Source organism: Trachypithecus francoisi, unplaced genomic scaffold, assembly GCF_009764315.1.
Source record: "Trachypithecus francoisi isolate TF-2019V2 unplaced genomic scaffold, Tfra_2.0 Lachesis_group13, whole genome shotgun sequence".
NCBI lineage: Eukaryota > Metazoa > Chordata > Mammalia > Primates > Cercopithecidae > Trachypithecus > Trachypithecus francoisi.
In genome coordinates, this window is record NW_022681458.1 from 22,296,252 (window position 1) to 22,324,207 (window position 27,956).

The 27,956-nt window shown below is 44.8% G+C and overlaps 1 protein-coding gene and 1 pseudogene across 1 annotated transcript in view; both read right to left on the reverse strand.

Moving 5' to 3' along the window:
• LOC117094510 (sterol 26-hydroxylase, mitochondrial) overlaps positions 1-5,878 on the reverse strand; it is a 38,777-nt gene extending 32,899 nt beyond the window's left edge. Inside the window, exon 1 of the mRNA XM_033230203.1 lies at positions 4,937-5,878. Coding sequence (XP_033086094.1) covers positions 4,937-5,191 — 255 coding nt within the window. The 5' untranslated portion in view covers positions 5,192-5,878. The remainder of the gene's footprint in view (positions 1-4,936) is intronic.
• LOC117094512 lies at positions 252-971 on the reverse strand (annotated as a pseudogene).
• Positions 5,879-27,956: the final 22,078 nt, after the last annotated feature.

The window sequence follows — 27,956 nt, forward strand, 5'->3', positions numbered from 1 at the left end:
CTGGGACTACAGGAGCCCGCCACCTCGCCCGGCTAGTTTTTTGTATTTTTAGTAGAGACGGGGTTTCACCGTGTTAGCCAGGATGGTCTCGATCTCCTGACCTCGTGATCCGCCCGTCTCGGCCTCCCAAAGTGCTGGGATTACAGGCTTGAGCCACCGCGCCCGGCAATCTCAACTTGTTTGAGCAATTGAATTTTGACATAAAAATTGCAAAACTTCAACTAAAGAACAAATAAAACATTCAGACACAAGTTTACACTTCAAAAATTCTATCAACTTCAACAAATAATGAATGACTGTATATTAATTTACATTAGTCCTGTGGCCCAGAGTACATTTTCCATTTAAAACATTTTTAATAGATCTTCTGTATGGCATGGACAGCTTCTAGTGGGAATCAGTATATAGCCTGTTCTTGATGAAGACAACACTAGACAGATGTTGCCTGATGCCTGGATAATGCTGAATGTGACAAAACCAGTGAGACACATTAAGGTATTTCTCCTTTTCTTGAACTGTCAGGTCAACTATAAAGCGATGAAGTCCATAGTACAATAGGATATCTGCTAAGGTATAGTTATACCCTGTAAGGTAGACTTTATCTTCAAGTCTACCTTATGAATTAAGATCCTTCAACAGTGTGTGGATATCATTTTTACTGGAGTGTCCATCTATCTGAGTGACCCTGTACTCTAACCAATCCTGAACAATCGCTTTTTCTTCTGCAGTACTCCCCAGCAAATATTCTTTGTTGGCTTGCTTGACTAGATGAGCTGCTATAGTAGTCAATCCTGTTAGACTTGGACCATTGTTTGTCTGAAGAACTGGAATCTGTCGCTCGCCCTGAGCACTGTATTTATTCCCCTTACTCAGTCCCAGGGACTTCTCCAGCAGCAACAACTCTGCAGCCGCCGCCATCTTCCGGTCGCAGCTCCTCTTTAAAGGGCTATTAACTGAGTTTTATAAATGTACAACACTCCTCTCTCTATTAAAGCACACTAGCCACATAGAGTGGGAAGGGCTAATGTATTTCCCATGGGATGGCCCAGGTTCGTGTGCCCCAAGATGTTTGGGATACAAGGACTGAAACCAGGGGGCTCTGCTATATCCCAGCCCTGGACTCTCCTTTAAAAAGCCATACATCCTGACTTTTCCCCTGCTTTCCTCTTCCTCCTTCTAAAGCCATCTAGAATTTCTTTGGTAGTTACTGCTCTAGACATCATCCTAAGCAAGTCTGCCCCTGAGAAATCCTTAGTTCTCACCCTTGAGGCATTTACTGGGCCTCTCCCATTTCTAAAGGTTAAATCAAGCAGAAGAAGTTAACAAGAGTCTGTTTTCTTGGCTTAAAGCAGGGGTGTCCAACCCCTGGGCCACAGAACAGCACTAGTCTGTGACCTGTTAGGAAACAGGCCTCACAGCAGGAGGTAAGCAGCAGGTGAGTGAGCAAAGCTTCATCCGTATTTACAGCCACTCCCCATCATTCATATTACCACCTGAGCTCCGCCTCCTGTCAGATCAGTGCTGGCATTAGATTCTCATAGGAGCTACATATGTGAGGGATCTAGGTTGCACACTCCTTATGAGAATCTAACGCCTGATCTGTCACTCTCTCCCATCACCCCCAGATGGGATGGTCTGGTTGCAGGCAAACAAGCTCAGGGCTCCCACTGAGTCCACATTATAGTGAGTTGTATAATTATTTTGTTATATATTACAATGTAACAATAATAGAAATAAAGTACACAATAAATGTAATGCACTTGACTCATCCCAAAACCAGCCCCGCCACTGCAGTCCATGGAAAAATTGTCTTCCACAAAACTGGTGCCAAAAAGATTGGGGACCACTGGCTTAAAGGATCTGGGTCCACAAGTGATTTCAAAACCATCTCTCAGTATTTTCTGACCTGCCCCCTGTCAAATTGAAATAATCAAAAGAATCAGAATCCAGTTTTAAACATTTTATTCAAGTGAAAAGTTGAGTATCTCAGCCATTTGGGAAACACACACTCCAGAAAAATGGGATCAGTGCTCCAAAGTTAAACGTTAAGTCCTTGCTTATATAGGCAGGAAACAAAGTTTCATAGGGTTATAACACTTTCTATACAAGGCTGGTTTATGAGTTACAATTTAATTAGTTATCATTTGTTTTCTTTTCCATGTGTCTCATTTTCATTTCCTTTCCAATTTAAAATAGTATAGAAGGCCGGGTGCGGTGGCTCAAGCCTGTAATCCCAGCACTTTGGGAGGCCGAGACGGGTGGATCACGAGGTCAGGAGATCGAGACCATCCTGGCTAACACGGTGAAACCCCGTCTCTACTAAAAAATACAAAAATCTAGCCGGGCGAGGTGGCGGGCGCCTGTAGTCCCAGCTACTCGGGAGGCTGAGGCAGGAGAATGGCGTGAACCCAGGAGGCGGAGCTTGCAGTGAGCTGAGATCCGGCCACTGCACTCCAGCCCAGGCGACAGAGCAAGACTCCGTCTCAAAAAAAAAAAATAAATAAAATAGTATAGTTAACATTTCATCTTAAGGCAATGTGATAGGCATGAAATCTTTGCATGAGAAAGATAAAAGGAAGTTAATCTACAATGAAGTTCAACAGTGAAGGGGGAAGGCATCTTCCTTGACCCCCTGTAGACATTTACAACATTCTCAAAACCAGAGGTAAAGAAGAAAGTTAATCTATAATCAGAGAAACAAAGGTTACAGCTGCTTAGGTTACAGCAGCCTGCTTATGTGACTTGAGTCCCATAATCACATAATCACATTCCCTTAAGGCTCAAAATATTTTAAAGTTCCAACAGCTTAGATTTTGAATTACTTATTTTCACACTCCCAAGTCTCACAACATGAGCCCAACAGGGAAGACTGCAAGAGAGACAGCAGCCACCAGGACACTGCAGAGGATGCAGCCCTAGTTGTAGTCCATTTTGCCCTTTGTTGCCCTCAGGGTCATCTTCTCCCTCATCCTCAACCTCCAGTCCAGCTTTCTCTGGAGTGTGGCTCAGATCTGCCTTTCCATCCTGGATCCTGCCATGCCTGAGCCTTCATCACCTTAGACCCTCTGCACCTCTCCTACTACACATACCACAGCCTGGCCAGTGTTCCATGCAGGCCATCTTCACTCTATGCCTGCTCAAGAGCTCACCATGGCCCCTCAGAGGAACCAGGGCCCTTATCTTGATCTTCAAGGCTGTCCTCAAAGGCCTGTTCTGTCCCCAGTCCCCACAGCTCCTCCTCATTTTGACTCCTTTCCAGCACAGACACATGACCAGTAGGTGGTTGACTATACCAGCCCAGGACCAGCCTGCTCCTATCAGTCCCTGACAACCAAGTGTCCTTGTGAAGGCACCCCGTGAATCGAAGCCCCCTCCCTCTTCCCCAACCTTAGAACAGCTTCTCCTCCCAGAGTTCTCTCTGTGAAGTTAACTTTTTATTACTTTATCTCTTTGTCCTCCATCTTCTTCAGAGGAGCATATAAGCCCCATGAGGGCAGAAGCCTCATCTCACTGAATCCCAGCACTTGGAACCATGCCTGGAACATGGTAGGTGCATTTACATTTGTTGCTAGTCATTAGGAAGACAGATCCCACATGAACCCCTTTGGTTCATTTCCTAAATCCTCTCCAGCACTGGTCAGTGTTGGGTTTTCCAGTCTCTGTCAGTGAGCAGTGAGCTGTTCATCCCTGCCTCATTTCTGTATTCTGCTGGATAAAACTTTCTTATTAGACATTGGTTTTCTCCTCCAACACCACTGACCTGAACACAAACTGATTTCTTTTAAATTTAATTAATTAATTTATTTATTTTGTGAGACAGAGTCTCGCTTTGTTGCCCAGGCTGGAGTACAGTGGCACGATCAACCTTCGCCTCCCAGGTTCAAGCAATTCTCCTGCCTCTGCTTCCCTAGTAGCTGGGATCACCAGCATGTGCCACCATGCCCAGCTAATGTTTGCATTTTTAGTAGAGACAGGGTTTCACCATGTTGACCAGGCTGGTCTCAAACTCCTGACTTCAGGTGATCTGCCCACTTCAGCCTCCCAAGGTGCTGGGATTACAGGTATAAGCCACTGCACCTGGCCTCAGACTGATTTCTTTTGTTTGTTTGTTTGTTTGTTTTGAGGCGGAGTCTCGCTCTGTTGCCCGGACTGGAGTGCAGTGGCCAGATCTCAGCTCACTGCAAGCTCCGCCTCCCGGGTTTACGCCATTCTCCTGCCTCAGCCTCCCGAGGAGCTGGGACTACAGGCGCCCGCCACCTCGCCCAGCTAGTTTTTGTATTTTTAGTAGAGACGGGGTTTCACTGTGTTAGCCAGGATGGTCTCGATCTCCTGACCTCGTGATCCGCCCGTCTCGGCCTCCCAAAGTGCTGGGATTACAGGCTTGAGCCACCGCGCCCGGCCAGACTGATTTCTTAATAACAAAAAGTACCTTTTCCTTTCTGTCTGTGAGTTTGCTTCCACCATCTGAGAAGCAGCATTGTGGTTTCCCCTACGAGGAAATTTACCTTGCAAATAACCAAGAGGCTTCTATAATCCTCCTGAAGTTATTTCCTTTGGAAGAAGTCTGTGGTAGCCAGTATCATAACAGAATTAGTGATTCCATAATATCTGTTAGCTTACACACTTGCCTTTGCCACTGTCTTCCCAAGACAGCTCCCTCCTCAGCCTCTGCTCGCTTTAAGTCCAGCGTCCAGATCCCCTCCTTGCTGGTGCCGCCCTGATTTACACCCCTCATCGTCCTGTTTATCTCAGCTCAAAGGGCTGTGTCTGTACTTTGCACATTCTCCCTACAGATTTCCAGTTTATGACCATAGCCTCAGTGGGTCCCCAGCTGAGTTCCTGCAGTCTTCACTTTTTGTCCAATGTCTCCTCACCTCTAGCCTCTCTGTTCCGGTGCCCACCCCCATCCCCAGTACGCGATGCCCCCGCGGGTTACCTGTAACTGGTGCAGCTGCAGGGCATAGCCTTGAACGAACAGCTGAAAGAAGAAGCGCAGCTGCCCTAGACGTGGAATCTCCTCTAAGCTCCGTTGCCGCCGCCGGATACCACGCCCGGCTCCGGGAGCCTCGGTGGCCTTATCCGAGGGGAGGGCGGTAGGAATCGCGGCCTTGGCTCTGGTCCCGTGGGGGCAGAGGCCACGACCGGCCCCTCGCAGCGCCCACCTCAGCCTCGCGCAGCCCAGCGCAGCCATGGCTTGTGCTCGCGCGCCCGCACCTTTGGGTCGGGTGCGGAACCCCCGGACCCGCCCAGGCAGCAGCTGAGGGCGGGTTCAAGGCCGGGCGCTGGGGAGGGCCGAGCAAAGGCCAGCCAGACCCCTTCCCGTTCGCTCCCTCGCTCCTCCCAGCGACGCGGGGACTGCAGGAGATACCCACCGCGCCCCGACCAAGGCCTTCGCCACCGACTCCTCACCCCGCGCCCCCGAGGCCTCTCAAATAACTTTTCGCTTGGTCTGAACTCTGGGCGGGAGTGCAGCGAGATTCTTTCGAAACCTGGAAGTCCTACACCGGGACAGGTCCTCGCCCGGCCGCGGGTTCCCCACCCAAGGCGACCCTCGCGTCCTGGAGGGAACGGGAACCGGCCGCGACTAAGCTGCCCTCGGCTTCTCCGAATGGCCGTCCGGATTGATCCCGGAGTCAGTGTGGAGCGAGGGGGGCCAGTCATCTGATCCCTGGAGGGGGGCCGCTGAACAAAGAAATCTAAATATTCGTGTTTTGTTTTTTTCAATCCAATTCTTCCCCCACGAACCTCCCCGCCGTGTCTGCCAAGGCAGGATGTTTCAAACTGCAGGTTGAGAGCAGATTTCATAGATAATGGCCAGAATAATTTTTAATAAAATGAAAAGAGTAACATAGTATGGAAAATTTATTGCAAGAAGAAAAAAAAGTATTGTCTTAAGAATCCTATGTTTCATGTATATTCAAAGTATAGTTTTCAAAAAGTTTAAAAACATGACTCTTGCAAGTATAAAATAAATACAGGGTCAAAGATCACATTCAACTCAGGAATGAAGGACCCAGCAGGACGGTACAGCTGGTTCTAACAGCATTTGAAAAATTGGTGATTTACAGGCAGCCAGAGAAGAAAGGGCCTATTAAGTTCAATTAGACTGACAGCTGAGTTGCTAGGTGTGGCTTTCTATTTATTTATTCAAGGGCTCCTAGTTTCTTCAATCTGTGACTGGATGTCTTTGATCAGTCTGGGGAGTTTCTCAGATATTCTATGTTCAAACATTGCTTCTCCCCATTTTTTCCTCCTTTCCTGGGACTTCAAACTGCTATATGTATGTTAGATCTCCCTGTACCCTTCCTCCCTCTTACCCTGTCTTGTGTATTTTTCTTCCTTTGTGTCTCTAGTTTGTTAATTCTCTCCCCCCAACTTCCCAGACATAGTCTCACTCTGTCACCCAGGCTAGAGTGCAGTGGTGGAATCTCGGCTCAGTGGTGGAATCTCGGCTCACCGCAACCTCTGCCTCCCAGTTCAAGCAATTCTCCTGTCTCAGCCTCCAGAGTAGCTGGAATTACAGGCGCCCGCCACCATGCCCGGCTAATTTTTGTATTTTTAGTAGAGATGGGGTTTTGCCATGTTGGCCAGGCTGGTCTCAAACTCCTGACCTCAGGTGATCTACCTACCTCGGCCTCCCAAAATGCTGGAATTACAGGTGTGGGCCACAGCACCCAGCCTAGACCATATTTTTCATTTGGTTTTTGGACAGGAAGGACAGGAGGCCATGCTTTAAAAACGTGGTGGCACCTGCCTGTGATCCCAGCTACCTGGGGAGGCTGAGGCAGGAGAATCGCTTGAACCCGGGAGGCAGAGATTGCAGTGAGTTGAGATTGTGCCACACACTCCAACCTGGACAACAGAGTGAGACTCCATCTCAAAAAAAAAAGAAAAAAGAAAAAAATATATATATATGGTCTAGTTCAAGACTTAGGAGCCATTAACAAGGTCATAATTCTCTTACATCCTATAGTGCCAAATCCTTATACTACACTAACCAAATACCAGAAAACACCAATTAGTTCACAGTGTTAGATCATAAGAATGCTTTCTTTTGTATCCCTTTGCACCTCGACTCTCAGAATTTATTTTCTTTTGAGTAGACTAATCCTGAAACTACTATTACCCAACGGTACACCAGGACAATACTGCCTCATGACTTTAGGGATAGCCCTCGCTTGTTCAAAAATGCCTTGACATAAAAGTTAAGAAAGCCAGAGCTAAAAAGGAGAGCCACATTCCAGTATGTAAATAACATCTTTGTATACAGCCTCACTAAAGAGGACTCAAATAAAAATGCCATTCAAGTCCTAAACTTCCTTAAAAAAAAAAAAAATCAGTTCCCTCCACCCAAGACCCAAATTTCTCAACCAAAAGTGAAATACCTGTAGTACATCCTAAACCCAGGAAACTGGACCTTGTCCATCAAACAAAAGTTTACTTAGAAGTAAAACCTCTATAAACAAAAACAAAAACAAAAAACAAACAAAAAAAAACCTAAGAACTGTCCTGGGTATAGCAGGATTTTGCAGAATTGCTAAGCCGTTGTATGAGGCCCTAACAGGGCCAAAACATAAGCCACTCAAATGATCAAAAAAACAGGAGGCTTTATCTTCTAGCTAAACAAAGGGGTTTACACGGTAATAAACCACACCTGTTGTTCTTATATTAACAACTCAGGATTAATTAGACTGCCAGCTCAACAGATTTACCAACACGCTACCTGGCTACATAATTTCAATAAGCACACTGCCTAAACCATCTGGGACCCCATCAAAAAATACCTACCAAGTGTGACAGTTCCTACGTTTCCTGGAAATTTTAATAACTCCAATTTCTACTAACCTTTGGTCCTTGCTTGTTTAACCTCCTTATAAAGTTTGTGTCTTCTGGATTATAGCAGTTCCATGTCAAAATAATGGTCATAGAAAAATTCCAACCAATCCCTGCCTCGGATTCAGATTCTGCTAATAACCCACCCTTGGGACCTTTAAAACAGGCAGCCAGAAATTTCCATGCCCTAACTAGACATGGCCAATGACCCAAATCAACAAAAAGTAAATATAAAACACTGACCTCCTCCCTCATCAACCCTTACAAATAAAGAAGAAAAATCTCTGAGGGCAGTCAAATGAGACAGGAATAATACACGGTGGGCGCAGGGAAATAAACAATTCCAGGCAGCAGCTTCACACGACTAGCAAAAGGAAACTGTTAAAATAGCTGCAGGGGCCAATAAGACCCTGAAAACCAAGATGTGGGCCAAGCTGGCTAAGACTGATGGGAACCAACATAGCACTGGATTTGACTTAGGTTTCGCCTAAGACCTCGTTATACATTCATTAACATACTAAATCACACACCCACCAGCGCTGTGACAGTTCTAGGAACACCCATATTTGGTGTAAAAATGAAGGCCAGGCGCGGTGGCTCACGCCTGTAATCCCAGCACTTTGGGAGGCCAAGGCGGGTGGATCACGAGGTCAGGAGATCGAGACCATCCTGGCTAACACAGTGAAACCCCGTCTCTATAAAAATACAAAAAATTAGCCGGGTGTGGTGGCGGGCACCTGTAGTCCCAGCTACTCGGGAGGCTGAGGCAGGAGAATGGCGTCAACCTGGGAGGTGGAGCTTGCAGTGAGCCGAGATGGCGCCACTGCACTCCAGCCTGGGCGACAGAGCGAGACTCTGTCTCAAAAAAAAAAAAAAAAAAAAAGAGTGGCACTGGCTGGGCATGGTGGCTCACACCTGTAATCCCAGCACTTTGGGAGGCTGAGGCGGGTGGATCACGAGGTCAGGAGTTCAAGCCCAGCCTGGCCAACATGGTAAAACCCCATCTCTACTAAAAATACAAAAATTAGCTGGGCATGGTGGCACGTGCTGTAATCCCAGCTACTCGGGAGGCTGAGGCAGAACTGCTTGAACCGGGACCAGGAGGCAGAGGTGGCAGTGAGCCGAGATGGCACCACTGCACTCCAGCTTGGGCTACAGAGAGAGACTCCATCAAGAAAAGAAAAAAAAGGACAGCACCACAGTTCCGAGAAATCTTTACCTTTTTCCAGAAATCTTTACGAATATTCCACCCCTTTGTTAAAGAAACCCATAAAGATGGTAACTCTAAACCCCATGGTACAACTCTCTTGAGCCGGCCCACACTCCCCTTTCTTTAATGTGTACTTTTCACTGCAATAAATCTCCACATTTTCACTATTTTCTGACTCATCCTTGAATTCCTTCTTGCAGTGGTGTCAAGAACCTGGACACTGGCCAGGGTTGAGGTCTCACCAGTATTTGGGGACCTCCCCTAGCCCACCAGTTTTACCTGGAGCTCTGAGTCTCAGTCCTCCCAAAGTGACCGGGCATCTTCCCTGGACACCAGGAGGAAATGGGAAAGAGAGCCCCCATCTCCTGCCACTCCACCTCCTCAGGGTTCAAAAGACCCACACATCAGACAGTGCATGTTCCTTTACCAAAAAGCTAGGACATCTTCAGAGGGGAATCACTATGAGGAGAAGCAAACACGTTAAATTTCACCTCTCCCACGTTGCACAAGGGCAGCAGCTGGGGGCCTTGACTTTCATGACCTTGTGCTTGAGATGTTTCCCTGACAGCAGGAGTGCAGTGGCATGATCTCAGGTCACTGCAACTTCTGCTTCCTGGTGTAGGATATAATAAATCCCTCTTCAAAGGTTTTAGCCTGTAAATTGTTAAGTACAATGAGTTCTGAGATCCTCTCCAAAGAATCAATGTATCAGTTATGTTCAGCTCTCCATTTTAAAATTTTCATCTCCTTGTCCCTAGTTCCAGTAAACAACCTCTTCCTAGCCTCTATCATCTGCTCTGTCCTGAGTCACCCCTGGTCACCTACTCTGATCTAAGTCATCCTGAGTCACCCATTCCCACCAAACTACTCACCCTGCCACTCTGACTTGTACCCCTGCTCTCTTTAAAATAGCCAATCGGAATTAGCCTAGACTATGCAGTCCAACCCTAGCCAATAGGGGAAAGACACAGCAGTAGGGGCTACCTGCATCAGGAATAAGAGCCCCTTTCCTTCCCTTGTGCAGGTGTGCTCTTGCCATTGCTCCATCCACAAGTCACATCCTTCTATAGAAGTAAAATTGCCTTGCTGAGAAAATTGAATTTATGTTCAAGTGCTATTTCTTTGGCAGCACCAAAAATTTATTTATAACACTGGGTTCAAACTAGTCTCCTGCCTCAGCCTCCCGAGTAGCTGGGATTACAGGCGCCCGTCACCACGCCTGGCTAACTTTTGTACTTTCAGTAGAGACAGGGTTTCACCATGTTGGCCAGGCTGGTCTCAAACTCCTGACCACAGATGATCCACCCACCTTGGCCTCTCAAAGTGCTGGAATTACAGGCCTGATCCACCGTGCCTGGCCAAATTTTTATATTTTTAGTAGAGACGAGGTTTCACCATGTTGGCCAGGTCGGCCTCAAACTCCTGGCCTCAAGTGATCCGCCCACCTTGCCATCTCAAAGTGCTGGTGTTAAAGGCGTGAGCCACCACACCTGGTCTTTTCCTCAATTCTAATAGGTATTTGGATCTATTTCCCTTCACTCCATCCTAGAGGTCAAAAACCCAGATAGCTTTATACGCAGCAAACCAAGCCAGAGACCAGAATAGGGGAGAGGTGAGAAAGCCCCAGGGCAGCTACCACCCAGCTCCACCAGTTGTTGCCTCCATGCGAATACAGGCCTGGTATTGCTAGAGTTTTGGATTTTTGCAGAGAAGTCAAAAATCTGAATTTTTATGAGAAAACATCTGACAATCTTTTTTAAAAAATGTTGAAATTAGCTCAAACAAAACCTGTGTATGCCAGTTTCCACCTCGTGCTTTACTATGTTCCACTTTTCTCTGCCTGTTTCTGAGCCAGGGCAATCCTGTTAGAAATACTGCCCCTTTATAAAAAGACTTGCTCCTTATATTACTTCATTTGAACACTACAGAATCCCTAAAGAGTTAGAGGCTGTTATTCTTCTCCTGCCATAGGAAACATGAAGTTCAGAGAGGTAAAGATCAGTAAGTGGCGACCCAGGTTTTGAACCCAGGTCTTCATGAACTGAGTTTAATGTTCTTTCTGTTAGATTTGAGGTGAGAGGGGAAGGAGGAGACAGTGTGAACAATTCTATTGCAGAAATGGAAAGCTGAGAGGAGCTCACTCATACCCTGATAACCAGAGGCTGGCTGATGGTGCATAAGAAGGTAGAACCCGGCTGGGTGCAATGGCTCATGCCTGTAATCCCAGCACTTTGGGAGGCTGAGGTGGGTGGATCACCTGAGGTCAAGAATTTGAGACCAGCCTGACCAACTGGGTGAAACCCCATCTCTATCAAAAATATAAAAATTAGCTGGGCATGGTGGCACACACCTGTAATCCCAGCGACTCGGGAGGCTGAGGCAGAGGAAATTGCCTGAACCCAGGAGGTGGAGGTTGCAGTCAGCCAAGATCATGCCATTGCACCCCAGTCTGGGCTACAAGAGCAAGACTCCATCTCAAAAAAAAAAAAAAACAAATAAACAAATAAACAAAAAACAAGGTAGAATCCATTGCCTGAGCCTATATAATGTCATCTGCCTAGAGCAAAATAGCACTTTCCAGCCCTGGTGACTTGAGCTAGGGGGGTGGCAGCTCACTATCCCAACCAGGGCTACCATGCCAGTGTCCCTAGAAATGGTCTCAAGGACATGTTCTGTCCTTCTGAATCAGATACATTCTTATTTGAAATTCCATTTTGCATCAGAAAGTAAATTAAAGGATGCCTGCTGCTGTAAAATAAAGATGTTTCTGGGCTTTGTCCTGGGTTCCTAATATACAGCTTCTAAACCTTTGGAATTTCCTGATTGGTAGCAGTGTCTTTGTTACTCATGGTGGGCTCCTAGATAGTTTCAAAATGAGGGCTGGTCAGCTGGGCACAGTGGCTCACACCTGTAATTGCAGCATTTTGGGCGGCCAAGGTGGGCAGATCACAAGGTCAGGGGTTTGAGACCAGCCTGGCCAATATGATGAAACCCCATCTCTACTAAAAATACAAAATTAGCTGGGTGTGGTGGCACACACCTGTAATCCCAGCTACTCAGGAGGCTGAGGCAGGAGAATTGCTTGAATCTGAGAGGCAGAGGTTACAGTGAGCCAAGATTGTTCCACTGTACTCTAGCCTCAGAGACAGAGCAAGATTCTGTCTCAAAAGAAAAAAAAAAAAAAAATGAGGGCTGGTCGTGCCAGAAAGACCAATCACATGATTACAGGGTCGGGGCTTCAAGCTAGGTGATACCAGCTCAACCTCTGGGAAGGGGAGAAGGCTGAAGATTGGGTTGGAACACGCGGCCAGTGATTCTATCAGTTGTGCCTACAAAGTGAAATTCCAGTGAAACCTCTGAACGCTGAAGCTCAGCTGCACTTCTCAGTTGGGGAATACAGGGATGCACAGGGAGGGTGATGTGCCTGGATTCCATAGGGAAAGGACAAGGAAGCTCCACATTCAGGACTCTCCTAGACCTTATCCTACATGTCTCTTCATATGGTTGGTCCTGATTTGTATCCTTTATAATAAAACTATAATTCTAAGCATAGTATAAAGCTCTTCTGAGTTCTATGAGTCATTTAGTATTGTAAAACCTGAATGGTTTTAGAAACCCCTGAATTTGTACCTCATTGGTCAGAGATATAAGTGGTCTGGGGACCCTCAAACACTCAGCTGGCATCTGAAATAAGAGGAGTCTTGTTGGAGACTGTGACCTTAACCTGCAGAGTCTGCACTAACTCTAGGTCGTGTCAGAATTGTAGCATTGCACTGGTCCTTTCCTTTCCTTGTGGTTGTGTATAATTACATTGTGCCATCATTTCAAGGGTCACAATCCGATCCACAGTTGCTATGGACCAATGCTGCCATTAACAGAAACATCCTTGTTTCTGCCTGGTGTCACAATGTACCTCTATTCCTAACCATAGGGCTTCAGATCCAGCTCATTCTCTCACTCTCTCTCTCTCTCTCTCTCTCCCTCTCTCTCTCTCTCTCTCTCTTCCTCCCTCCCTCCCTCCCTCCCTTTCTCTCTCTGTCTCTCCTACTTCCACATCCTTCGTAGGCTCCTGGAAGCATCTGCTGGAGAACTTTGAGATAATCTCAGGCCTACCTGCCTAGAAATCTCAGATGTCCTCATACTGGGCAAGAGGGAACTTCAGAGGTTTCCCTTCTAGGAAGCAGGTATAGGTCCTTTCTGTTATCAGATTCTCAAAGTCACTAGGTGAGGAGAAGTTCAGGACACAGGCCTCTATCTCAGGGACACACATCAGCCTAGAAGAAGAGGGAAAAAGAGGAATAGAAGAAGAAAGAGAGCGGAGGAGGAGGCAGAACTAACATCTGAGGGCTTACAATGTGCCAGGCATATTCTGAGTACTTTCCTAACATTAACTCATTTCATTCCAGCATTACCTCTAAGAGTTAGTATTATTATCCTAATGTTTTAGAATAGAAAGCAGAGGGCCAGGCACAGAGGCTCATGCCTGTAATCTCAGCACTTTGGGAGACCGAGGCAGGCGGATCATGAGGTCAGGAGTTTGAGACTAGCCTGGCCAACATGGTGAAACCCCATCTCTACTAAAAATACAAAAAATGAGCTGGGCATGGTAGTAGGTGCCTGTAATCCCAGCTACTCAGCAGGCCAAGGCAGGAGAATCGTTTGAACCTGAGAGGCAGAGGTTACAGTAAGCCAAGATCGCACAATTGCACTCCAGCCTGGGTGACAGGGCTAGACGCCATTTCAAAAAAAAGAAAGAAGAAAAAAGATGGCCGAATAGGAACAGCTTCGATCTGCAGCTCCCAGCGTGATCAACGCAGAAGATGGGTGATTTCTGCATTTGCAACTGAGGTACCTGGTTCGTCTCATTGAGACTGGTTGGACAGTGGGTGTAGCCCACAGAGGGTGAGCCAAAGCAGGGTGGGGCATTGCCTCACTCAGGAAGCGCAAGGGGTTGAGGGATTTCCCTTTCCTAGCCAAGGAAAGCCACAACAGACTGTACCTGGGAAAAACAGGACACTGCCGCCCAAACACTGCACTTTTTCAACGATCTTAGCAAACGGCAGACCAAGAGATACTATCCCGTGCCTGGCTCCATGGGTCCCATGCCCACGGAGCCTTGCTCACTGCAAGCGCAGCAGATCAAGATCAACCTGTTAGGCAACAGCCTGGCAGGGGGAGGGGCGTCCGCCATTGCTGAGGCTTGAGTAGGTAAACAAAGCGGCCAGGAAGCTCAGACTGGGCAGAGCCCACCACAGCTCAACAAGGCCTACTCCCTCTACACTCCACCTCTGTGGGCAGGGCATAGTGGAACAAAAGGCAGCAGACAACTTCTGCAGACTTAAAACATCCCTGTCTGATAACCCTGAAGAGAGCAGTGGTTCTCCCAGCACAGTGTTTAAGCTCTGAGAACAGACAGACTGCCTCCTCAAGTGGATCCCTGACCCCCATGTAGCCTAACTGGGAGACATCTCCCAGTAGGGGCCGACAGACACCTCATATAGGCGGCTGCCCCTCTGGGATGAAACTTCTAGAGGACGGATCAGGCAGCAATATTTGCTGTTCTGCAGCCTCCGCTAGTGATACCCAGGCAAACAGGGTCTGGAGTGGAACTCCAGCAAACTCCAACAGACCTGTAGCTGAGGGACCTGTTAGAAGGAAAACTAACAAACAGAAAGGAATAGCATCAGCATCAACAAAAAGGTCATCTACACCAAAACCCCATCTGTAGGTCACCAACATCAAAGACCAAAGGTAGTTAAAACCACAAAGATGGGGAGAAACCAGAGCAGAAAAGCACCTCTTCTCCTCCAAAGGATTGCAGCTTCTCACCAGCAATGGAACAAAGCTGGACAGAGAATGACTTTGATAAGCTGACAGAAGTAGGCTTCAGAAGGTCAGTAATAACAAACTTCTCCAGGCTAAAGGTGGATGTTCGAACCCTTTGCAAGGAAGCTAAAAACCTTGAAAAAAGATTAGACGAATGACTAACTAGCATAAACAGTGTAGAGAAGATGTTCAATGACCTGATGGAGCTGAAAACCATGGCATGAGAACTTTGTGATGCATGCACAAGCTTCAGTAGCTGATTCGATCAAGTGGAAGAAAGGGTATCAGTGATTAAAGATCAAATTAATGAAATAAAGCGAGAAGACAAGGTTAGAGAAAAAAGAGTAAAAAGAAACGAACAAAGCCTCCAAGAAATATGGGACTATGTGAAAATACCAAATCTATGTTTGATTGGTGTACCTGAAAGTGATGGGGAGAATGAAACCAAGTTGGAAAACACACTTCAGGATATTACCCAGGAGAACTTCCCCAACCTAGCAAGACAGGCCAACATTCAAATTCAGGAAATACAGAGACCACCACAAAGATACTCCTCGAGAATAGCAATCCCAAGAAATATAATCATCAGATTCTCCAAGGTTGAAAAGAAGGAAAAAATGTTAAGGGCAGCCAGAGAGAAAGCTGGGTTACCGACAAAGGGAACCCCATCAGACTAACAGCGGATCTCTCAGCAGAAACCCTAAAAGCCAGAAGAAAGTGGGGGCCAATATTCAACATTCCTAAAGAAAAGAATTTTCAACCCAGAATTTCATATCCAGCCAAACTAAGCTTCATACGTGAAGGAGAAATAAAATCCTATACAGACAAGCAAATGCTGAGAGATTTTGTCACCACCAGGCCTGCCTTACAAGAGCTCCCGAAGGAAGCACTAAACATGGAAAGAAATGACTGGTACCAGCCACTGCAAAAACAGGCCAAATTGTAAAGACCATCAATGCTATGAAGAGACTGCATCAATTAACAGGCAAAATAACCAGTGAACATCATAATGACAGGATCAAATTCACACATAACAATATTAACCTTAAATGTAAATGGGCTAAATGCCCCAATTAAAAGACACAGACTGGCAAATTGGATAAACAGTCAAGACCCATCAGTGTGCTGCATTCAGGAGACCCATCTAATGTCCGGAGACACTCATAGGCTCAAAATAAAGGGATGGAGGAAGATCTACCAAGTAAATGCAAAGCAAAAAATAGCAGAGGTTGCAATCCTAGTCTCTGATAAAACAGACTTGAAACCAACAAAGATCAAAAGAGACAAAGAAGGCCATTACATAATGGTAAAGGGATCAACTCAACAAGAAGAGCTAACTATCCTAAATATACATGCACCCAATACAGGAGCACCCAGATTCATAAGGCAAGTCCTTAGAGACCTACAAAGAGACTTAGACTCCCACACAATAATGATGCGAGACTTTAACACCCCACTGTCAACATTAGACAGATCAACGGACAGAAAGTTAACAAGGATATCCAGGAATTGAACTCAGCTCTGCACCAAGCGGACCTAATAGACATCTACAGAACTCTCCACCCCAAATCAACAGAATATACATTCTTCTCAGCACCACATCACACTTATTCTAAAATTGACCACAAAGTTGGAAGTAAAGCACTCCTCGGTAAAAGAACAGAAATCACAACAAACTGTCTCTCAGACCACAGTACAATCAAATTAGAACTCAGGATTAAGAAACTCACTTAAAACCACACAACTACATGGAAACTGAACAACCTGCTCCTGAATGATTACTGGGTAAATAACGAAATTAATGCAGAAATAAAGATGTTCTTTGAAGCCAATGAGAACAAAGACACAACGTACCAGAATCTCTGGGACACATTTAAAGCAGTGTGTAGAGGGAAATTTATAGATTTATTTATAGATTTATACCCGCAAGAGAAAGCAGGAAAGATATAAAATCGACACCTTAACATCACAATTAAGCGAACTACAGAAGCAAGAGCAAACAAATTCGAAAGCTAGCAGAAGGCAAGAAATCACTAAGATCAGAGCAGAACTCAAGGAGATAGAGACACAAAAAAAAAACCCTTCAAAAAAATCAATGAATCCAGGAGCTGTTTTTTTGAAAGGATCAACGAAATTGATAGACTGCTAGCAAGACTAACAAAGAAGAAAAGAGAGGAATCAAATAGATGCAATAAAAAAAAAAAAGATAAGGCCGGGCGCGGTGGCTCAAGCCTGTAATCCCAGCACTTTGGGAGGCCGAGACGGGCGCATCACGAGGTCAGGAGATCGAGACCATCCTGGCTAACACGGTGAAACCCCGTCTCTACTAAAAATACAAAAACTAGCCGGGCGAGGTGGCGGGCGCCTGTAGTCCCAGCTACTCAGGAGGCTGAGGCAGGAGAATGGCGTAAACCCGGGAGGCGGAGCTTGCAGTGAGCTGAGATCCGGCCACTGTACTCCAGTCCAGGCGACAGAGCGAGACTCCGCCTCAAAAAAAAAAAAAAAAAAGATAAAGGGGATATCACCATCGATCCCACAGAAATACAAACTATCATCAGAGAATACTATAAACACCTCTACGCAAATAAACTAGAAAAGCTAGAAGAAATGGATAAATTCCTGGACACATACACCCTCCCAAGACAAAACCAGGAAGAAGTTGAATCTCTGAATAGACAAAGAACAGGCTCTGAAATTGAGGCAATAATTAATAGCCTACCAACCAAAAAAAGTCCAGGACCAGATGGATTTACAGCCGAATTCTACCAGAGGTACAAAGAGGAGCTGGTACCATTCCTTCTGAAACTATTCCAATCAATAAAAAAAGAGGGACTCCTACCTAACTCATTTTATGAGGTCAACATCATCCTGATACCAAAGCCTAGCAGAGACACAACCAAAAAAAGAAAATTTTAGACCAATATCCCTGATGAACATCGATGCAAAAATTCTCAATAAAATACCAGCAAAACGAATTGAGCAGCACATCAAAAAGTTTATCCACCACAATCAAGCCTGCTTCATCCCAGGATGCAAGGCTGGTTCAACATATGCAAATCAATAAACATAATCCATCACATAAACAGAACCAAAGACAAAAACCACATGATTATCTCAATAGATGCAGAAAAGGCCTTCAACAAAATTCAACAGCCTTTCATGCTAAAAACTTTCAATAAACTAAGTATTGATGGAACGTATCTCAAAATAGTAAGAGCTATTTATGACAAACCCACAGCCAATATCATATTGAATGGGTAAAAATTGGAAGCATTTCCTTTGAAAACTGGCACAAGATAGGGATGCCCTCTCTCACTACTCCTATTCAACATAGTGTTGGAAGTTCTGGCCAGGGCAATCAGGCAAGAGAAAGAAATAAAGGGGATTCAAATAGGAAAAGAGGAAGTCAAATTGTCCCTGTTTGCAGATGACATGATTGTATATATAGAAAACCCCATCGTCTCAGCCCAATATCTCCTTAAGCTGATAAGCAACTTCAGCAAAGTCTCAGGATACAAAATCAATGTGCAAAAATCACAAGCATTTCTATATACCAATAATAGAGAGCCAAATCATGAGTGAACTCCCATTCGCAATTGCTACAAAGAGAATAAAATACCTAGGAATCCAACTTACAAGGGATGTGAAGGACCTCTTCAAGGAGAACTACAAGCCACTGCTTAAGGAAATAAAAGAGGACACAAGCAAATAGAAGAACATTCCATGCTCATGAATAGGAAGAATCAGTATCATGAAAATGGCCATACTGCCCAAGGTAATTTATAGATTCAATGCCATTTCCATCAAGCTACCAATGTCTTTCTTCACGGAATTGGAAAAAACTACTTTAAAGTTCATATGGAACCAAAAAAGAGCCCACATTGCCAAGGCAATCCTAAGCAAAAAGAACAAAGCTGGAGGCATCACACTACCTAACTTCAAACTATACTACAAGGCTACAGTAACCAAAGCAGCATGGTACTAGTACCAAAACAGATATATAGACCAATGGAACAGAACAGAGGCCTCAGAAATAACACCACACATCTACAACTATCTGATCTTTGACAGACAAAAACAAGAAATGGGGAAAGGATTCCCTATTTAATAAGTGGTGCTTGGAAAACTGACTAGCCATATGTAGAAAGCTGAAATTGGATCCATTTTCTTACACCTTACACAAAAATTAATTCAAGATGGATTAAAGACTTAAATGTTAGACCTAAAACCATAAAAACCCTAGAAGAAAACCTAGGCAATACCATTCAGGACATAGGCATGGGCAAGGACTTCATGACTAAAACACAAAAAGCAATGGCAACAAAAGCCGAAATTGACAAACGGGATCTAATTAAACTAAAGAGTTTCTGCACAGCAAAAGAAACTACCATCAGAGTGAACAGGCAAGCTACAGAATGGGAGATAATTTTTGCAATCTACCCATCTGACAAAGGGCTAATATCCAGAATCTACAAAGAACTTAAACAAATTTACATGACAAAAATAACCCTATCAAAAAGTGTGCAAAGGATATGAACAGACACTTCTCAAAAGAAGATTATTTCTGCAGCCAACAGACACATGAATAAATGCTCATTATCAAGGTCATCAGAGAAATGCAAATCAAAACCATAATGAGATACCATCTCACACCACTTAGAATGGCAATCATTAAAAAGTCAGGAAGCAACAGATGCTGGAGAGGATGTGGAGAAATAGGAACACTTTTACACTGTTGGTGGGAATGTAAATTAGTTCAACCATTGTGGAAGACAGTGTCGTGATTCCTCAAGGATCTAGAACTAGAAATACCATTTGACCCAGCGATCCCATTACTGGGCATATACCCAAAGGATTATAAATCATGCTACTATAAAGACACATGCACACGTATGTTTATTGCAGCACTATTCACAATTGCAAAGACTTGGCACCAACCCAAATGTCCATCAATGATAGACTGGATTAAAAAATTGTGGCACATATATACTATGGAATAGTATGCAGCCATAAAAAATGATGAGTCCGTGTCGTTTGCAGGGACATGGATGAAACTGGAAACCATCATTCTCAGCAAACTATCACAAGGACAGAAACCAAATACCGCATGTTCTCACTCATAGGTGGGAAATTGAACAATGAGAACACTTGGACACAGGGCAGGGAACATCACACACTGGGGCCTGTCATGGGGTGGGGAGTTGGGGCAGGGATAGCTTTAGGAGAAATACCTAATGTAAATGACGAGTTGATGGGTGCAGCAAACCAACATGGCACATGTATACCTACGTAGCAAACCTGCAGGTTGTGCACCTGCACCCTAGAACTTCAAGTATAATAGAAAGAAAGAAAAAGAAAACTTGTCCCCCACCAAAAGAAAGAAAGAGAGAGAAAAAGAAAGAAAGAAAGAGAGAGAGAGAGAGAGAGAGAGAGAGAGAGAGAGAAAGAGAAGAGAAAGAGAAAGAAAAGAGAAAGAGAAAGAGAAAGAGAAAGAGAAAGAGAAAGAGAGGAAGGAAGGAAGGAAGGAAGGAAGGAAGGAAGGAAGGAAGGGAGGGAGAAACAGGGAAACAGGGAAAGACAGAAAGAAAGAGAGAAAGCAAGCAGAGGGGCAGGGATTAAAAGTAAATTTCAGGCTAGATGCGGTGGCTCAAGCCTGTAATCCCAGCACTTTGGGAGGCTGAGGCACGTGGATCACCTGAGGTCAGGAGTTTGAGGCCAGCCTGGCAAAACCTTGTCTCTACTAAAAATACAACAATTAGCCAGGCATGGTGGTGGGTGCCTGTAGTCACAGCTACTCAGGAGGCTGAGGCAGGAGAATTGCTTGAACCTGGGAGACAGAGGTTGCAGTGAGCACAGATAGTGCAACTGTACTCCAGCCTGAGCGACAGAGCGAGACTCCATCTCAAAAAAAAAAAAAAAGTAAATTGTACACCTCAAATAATTTGCCCAAGTCATACAGCTAGTAGGGTCACATCCAGAAATCAGAAACTAGAAGTCCCAATCATTTTACTCTGCAGAGCAGGGAAAACTGACTCCCAGTAATCAAATATTTTTTCTCTAAATATTTCAACACATGTCTGAATGCCAACTTTTATAATGCAAATATTTGACTATTTTAGTTCTCTGTTCTGTCACTCTTTCCCTAAAGGCAGTGAGATGAGATGAAACATTTTCTTTCTTTTTTTTTTTTTTTTGAAATGGAGTTTGGGAGTTTGGCTCTTGTTGCCCAGGCTGGAGTGCGATGGCACAATCTTGGCTCACTGCAACCTCCACCTCCTGGGTTCAAGCAATTGTCCTGCCTCAGCCTCCTGAGTAGCTGGGATTACAGGTGTGCACAACCACTCCTGGCTAATTTTGTATTTTTAGAGATGGGGTTTCCCCATGTTGGTCAGGCTGGTCTCGAACTCCCGACCTCAAGTGATCCGCCCGCCTTGGCCTCCCAAAGTGCTGGGATTACAGGCGTGAGGCACCATGCCCAGCTTGAGATGAAACATTCTAACCACTGCTTCCTTACTTAGGATGAGACACTCAGTTAAAAGGGAGTACCTGGAGATGTTGCTATACTGTGAACACTTGAATAGGGCTCCCTATCTTGAAGTACAAGAATTCATTGAAGCAAGAGGCAGCATGATATAATGGGCAATGTGGCGAAACTCTGTCTCTACTCAAAACACAAAAAATTGCCAGGCATGGTGGCACATGCCTGTGGCCCAGCTACTCAGGAGGCTGAGGTGGGAGGATGGCTTGACCCTGGGAGGCGGAGGTTGCAGTGAGCTGAGATTGCACCACTGCACTCCAGCCTGGGCAACAGAGCAAGACCCCTGTCTCAAAAAAAAAAGAAAAAAAAGGCTGGGCGTGGTGACTCACACCTGTAATCCCAGCACTTTGGGAGGCCAAGACGGGCAGATCACGAGGTCAGGAGATTGAGACCATCCTGGCTAACACGGTGAAACCCCGTCTCTACTAAAAACACAAAAAAATGCCAGGCGTGGTGGCGGGCACCTGTAGTCCCAGCTACTCAGGAGGCTGAGGCAGGAGAATGGCGTGAACCCAGGAGGCGGAGCTTGCAGTGAGCCGAGATCGCGCCACTGCACTCCAGCCTGGGCGACAGAACGAGACTCCGCCTCAAAAAAAAAAAAAACAAAACCCAAAGCTCACAATATTTCATTAAGAAAACACAGGCCAGGGCCGAGTGCAGTGGCTCACGCCTGTAATCCCAGCACTTTGGACGGCCGAGGCGGGCGGATCATCTGAGGTCAGGAGTTCGAGAGTAGCCTGGTAACATGGTGAAACCCCGTTTCTACTAAATATACAAAATTAGCTGGGCATGGTGGCACGTACCTGTAATCCCAACTACTCGGGAGACTGAGGCAGGAGAATCATTTGAACTCAGGAGGCGGAGGTTGCAGTGAGCTGGGATCACGCCACTGCACTTTGGCCTGGGCAACATAGTGAGACTCAGTCTCCAAAAACCAAAAAGAAAGAAAGAAAGAAAACACAAGCCAGGCGCAGTGGTTCATGCCTGTAATCCCAGCACTTTGGGAGGCCAAGATGGGCAGATCACGAGGTCAAGAGTTCGAGACCAGTCTGGCCAACATGGTAAAACTGTGTCTCTACAAGAATGCAAAAATTAGCTGGGCGTGGTGGCGTGCACCTGTAATCCCAGCTACTCAGGAGGCTGAGGCAGGAGAATAGCTTGAACTCAGGAGGCGGAGGTTGCAGTGAGCTGAGATCATGCCACTGCACTCCAGCCTAGGCGACAGAGCAAGACTCCGTCTCAAAAGAAAAAAGAAAAAGAAAAAGAAAAGAAAACACAAAAACAGGCCTGGTGTGGTGGCTCACTCCTGTAAGCCCAGGACTTTGGGAGGCCAATGTGGGAAGATCATTTGAGGCCAGCCTGGGCAACATGGCCAGATCCCATCCCCCCCACCCATCAAAAAAAAAGAAGAAGAAGAACAGAAGAAGAAACAACTTACAAAACTATTTCAACAGCTGATTTCACACGCACACACTCACCTGGAAAGGTACATACCAAAATTAACAATGGTGGTAAATTATATGTGATTTTCATTTCCTTATTTAGGCTTTTCTCCATGTTGTGTACATATGCTTACCAAAAGATAAGCAGTACTATTTGTAATAGTCCTTAACTAAAAACCACTTAAATACTGGCCTGGCGGGGTGGCTCACGCCTGTAATCCCAGCACTTTGGGAGGCCAAGGCAGGTGGATCACTTGAGGTCATGAGTTCAAGACCAGCCTGGCCGACATGGAGTAACCCTGTCTTTAGTAAAAATACAAAAATTAGCCAGGTACGGTGGCATGTGCCTATAATCCCAGCTACTTGGAAGTCTGAGGCAGAAAGAAGATCTTGGACTTCCTAGCCTCCAAGATTGCACCACTGCACTCCAGCCAGAGTGACAGAGTGAGACTCTGTCTCAAAAAAATAAATAACACTTAAATACTTATGACTGTAGAATGAATAAGTAAACTGTGTTATATTCATACAGTGGAACTAGATGAATGAACCATAACTATACACTACATGGGTGAATCTCAGAAGCATAATGTTGAGTGAGAAACCAGACATAAAAAGGCTACGTACTATATGATTCCATTTAAAGTTTAAAACCAAAAAAGTGTCTGCTATGGTTTGAATGTCTCCTCCAAAATTCAGATGTTGACAATGTGATAGTATGAAGAGGTGGGGCCTATACAAGGTGATCAGGCCACGAGGGCCCCTCCCTCACGAACGGTATTAGGTTTCCTTATAAAGGGACTTAACAGAGGGAGTTTCTTTCTCTCTTGCCCTTCTGCCTCCTGCAATGTGAGGACACAGCGGTCCTCCCTCTAGAGGATGCAGCCCTCACCAGACAACCGAACTTGCTGGCGCCTTGATCTTGGACTTCCTAGCCTCCAGAACAGTGAAAAAATTCAATGTCTGTTCTTTATAGCTGACCCAGTCTGTGGTATTCTGTTGTAGCAGCACAAATAGACTAAGAGTGCTAGAAGTTAAGAAAGGAGTTTCTCTGGAGGGGAGGTAGTGGTTAGCAATTAGAAGGGGGCACAAGGGGACTCTGGGGTTCTGCAAATACCTTTTTATTGTCCTAGAGTGCTAGTTTCATGGTTTTGTACACCTCATCAACAAATCCCCCAAATAACACTAGTTTACCTATGTAACAAACCTGCACATGTGCCCCTGAACTTAAAATAAAAATTTTTTAAGTCCATCAAGCTATGCACTTATGATTTTTACCCCTTTATATATATTTCAGTTAAAAGTTCCCATTGAAAGAGGACACCAGCAAAATGGCAAAACTGGAAACTCCAAATGCCCATCGCTCCCCAGAAACATATGAAAAAAAAACCCAGAAATGGTCAAAACCAACATTGTCAGAATTCTGGAAAACTTAAAGGGTTACAGCAATGAAGAAAATGCTGAATTAAGAAAAAGACAACTTTAAAATGGTAGCAAAGCATCATTCATCCTTGTCCTATCCCTTCCCCCAGCTGGGTGGCAGTCTTAAAGAATGCAGCCTGTGTCCCCAGTGTGGGACCCTTGTTCCTGGTTCTGGAGGGAGCAGAGCTGACCTTACTTATAAATTCCCGTGTTTGTCTGTTCTAACCTGTTGGGGAGCTGTCTGACGGACTGATGCTAGGTGCCCATCTATGTTTGCCTATCTTGGAACCAACTCAGGACAGAAAAGAGGCAGGGACTGCTCAAAAACACTGCAAGGCAACATTGCAGCATACCAAATCAATACACAAAAAAATTAATTGCATTTCTATACACCAGCCATGAACACTCCACAAAGAAAATTAAGAAAATTCCATTTTACAATAGCATCAAAATAACTGAAATATTTAGAAACAAATTAAATCAAGGAGGCACAAGACTTGTACACTGAAAGCTATAAAACATCAGTGAAAGAAAGTAAAGAAAACCTAAATGGAAAGATATGCCATGTTCATGGCTTGGAATACTTAATATTAAGATGACAATATTACCCAAAGCTATATTTAGACTCAATGCAATTGCTATCAAAATCCCAATAACATTTTTTTGGCAGAAATGAAAAACAAAATCCCAAAATCCATATGGAATTTAAATGAACCAATAGCCAAAGCAATCTTGAAAAAGAACAAAGTCAGAGGGCTCATACTTCCTGATTTCAAAACTTACTACAAAGCTATAGTAATAAAAACAGTGTAAAATTGGAATAAGGACAGACATATAGACCAATGGAGCAGAACTGAGAGCCCCAAAATACACCTTCACATTGAAGATCAATTGATTTTTGACAAGGATGTCAAAGCCACTGAATAGAGAAATAATGGTCTCTTCAACAAATGGTGCTGGGAAACTAGGTATTTTCTAGTTTTCTAGAAAACTAGAACCTAGAAGGCACTCAATACATATTTGTGGGTTAGGGTTAGGGTTAGGTCCAACTTCATTCTTTCGAATGTAGAAATGTATCATGATGAGCTTTTTAAATTTTATTTATTTATTTATTTATTTTTGAGACAGGGTCTTGCTCTGTCATCCAGCCTAGAGTGCAGTGGAGCAATCATATCTCCTGGCAGCCTTGCCTGGGCTCAAGTGATCTTCCCACCTCAGCCTCCTGAGTAAAAGGGACTACAGGCATGTGCCACCATGCCAGGCTTTTTAATTTTTTTTGTAGAGACAGGGTCTCACTATGTTACCCAGGCTGGTTTCAAATTCCTGGCCTCAAGTGATCCATTTTAGCCTCCCAAACGCTGGGATTACAGGTGTGAGCCACTGTGCCCAGCCCATGATGAGAAATTCTTAATGCCAAAGATTGATTTGTTAATATCACAGTTCATTAGAAAGGTCATTTGTCTACGAAAGAAATGGACTTAGAAAAAATGTATTTTGGCCAGGCGCGGTGGCTCAAGCCTGTAATCCCAGCACTTTGAGAGGCCAAGACGGGCGGATCACGAGGTCAGGAGATTGAGACCATCCTGGCTAACACGGTGAAACCCCGTCTCTACTAAAAGAAATACAAAAAACTAGCCGGGCGAGGTGGTGGGCACCTGTAGTCCCAGCTACTCGGGAGGCTGAGGCAGGAGAATGGCATAAACCTGGGAGGCGGAGATTGCAGTGAGCCGAGATTACGCCACCGCACTCCAGCCTGGGCGACAAAGCGAGACTCCGTCTCACACAAAAAAAAAAGAAAGAAAAAAAAAAAGAAAAAAGTTATTTTATCTCCAGGGATTTGAGCCTTTCATCTTCTGGTAAAGGCAAATGGACTTAGTGATGTTTATCTCAGGTGTGATTGTTGAGATACCTGGCATTTACCAACCTCATGAATCCTGATTTTGAATCAGTTTCTCAACAACAGAGATGTGTCTTAAAATTTATTTTCCTCTGCCAAAGAGCATCCAGATTCGGGATGTCAATCGAACAGTCTTTCCATTTCTAAATATATCATGCATTCCAATGGTTATCATGATTATTCCAGAGAGGTGCACACAAGACTGATAATACCATTGCCATAACATTTTGTATTTATTTATTTTGAGACAAAGTTTTGCTCTTGTTGCCCAGGCTGGAGAGCAATGGTATGGTCTCGGCTCACTGCAACCTTTGCCTCCCAGGTCCAAGTGATTTTCCTGCCACAGCCTCCCAAGTAGCTGGGATTGCAGACACCCACCACCACGCTCAGCTAATTTTGGTATTTTTAGTAGAGACGAGGTTGCACCATGTTGGCCAGGCTGGTCTCAAACTCCTGACCTCAGGTGATCAACCCCCCTCGGCCTCCCAAAGTGCTGGGATTACAGGCGCCAGCCACCACGCCCAGCCACCATAGCGTTATTAGTAATTGATCCAACCTGGAAACTTCACTCTAGGTATTATAATCTGTGGTGTCCCCACCCCTTCCCCCACAAATTCACATGCTGAAGTGCTGACCCCCCAGCACCTCGGAATCTTGCGACATTATTTGGGAATAAGGTCACTGTAGATGTAGTTAGTAAAGATGAAGTCATACTGGAGTAGAGCGGGCTCCTATTCCAATATGACTAGTGCCCTTATAAAACGGAAAAATTGTACAGAGGGAGAACACGAAGGCAGAGACTGGGCGATGCCTGTACAAGCCAAGGAATACCGAAGATTGCCGCAAACCACGTGAAGCTTGGAGAGAAGCCTGGAACAGATTCTCTCTCACAGCCCTCAGAAAGAACCAATCCTGTCAACTTGATTTGGGGCTTAAGTGTGCAATTCCATGAGCTCCTACAAATCCATCACCCATGTAACCAACATCCAAATGAAAAATTAGAGCACTTCCATCACCTCCGAAAATTACCTTGTGCCTCTTTTCTTACTATACTATTAATGCCCAGAGGCAACTATTGTTCTGACTTGTTCCCCTAGGTTTCCCGTTCCTAAGCGTCATATAAATTTAATTACACAGTATGTACTCTTTTGTGTCTGGCTTCTTTCACTCAATGCTTTTTTTGAGATTCATCCTTCCATGTTGTTACATAAATCAGTTTATTCCTTTTTATTACTGAGTGGTATTCCACACCAGTTTATCTGATCTAATATTGAGAAGCATTTGGGTTATTCTCAATTTTTTGTTATTATGAATGAAGCCTCAATAAACGTTTTTGGTGAACATGATTTCCTTTTTTTCTTTTTTTCGAGAATACTGGGGGGTGGAATTTCTGAGTCATAGGTAGCTCTCTAAGAAACTCAGCGGTCCACAGTGGTTGAACCATTTTACACTCACACCAGCCATGTCTAAATGCCCCAGTTGCTGTACATCCTCACTAACACTTGGTCTTAGCTGCTCTTTTAACTATTCCAGTGCCATCTCATTGTGGTTTCAATTAGCACACGCCTCATGAAATGTCATCTCCTGGTGTTTTCTTTTAAATCAGCTTTATTTACATACACTACTACTCACCCATTTTAAGTGCACAATTTGACAAGTTCCTACAACTATAGTCATGTATCCACCACCACAATCAAGATACAGAATTTTCCCACCATGTCCTTTACAGTCTACCCCTCCCTCATCTATAGTCCCTGGCAAGCACTGTTCTGCTTTCTGTGACTATAGTTT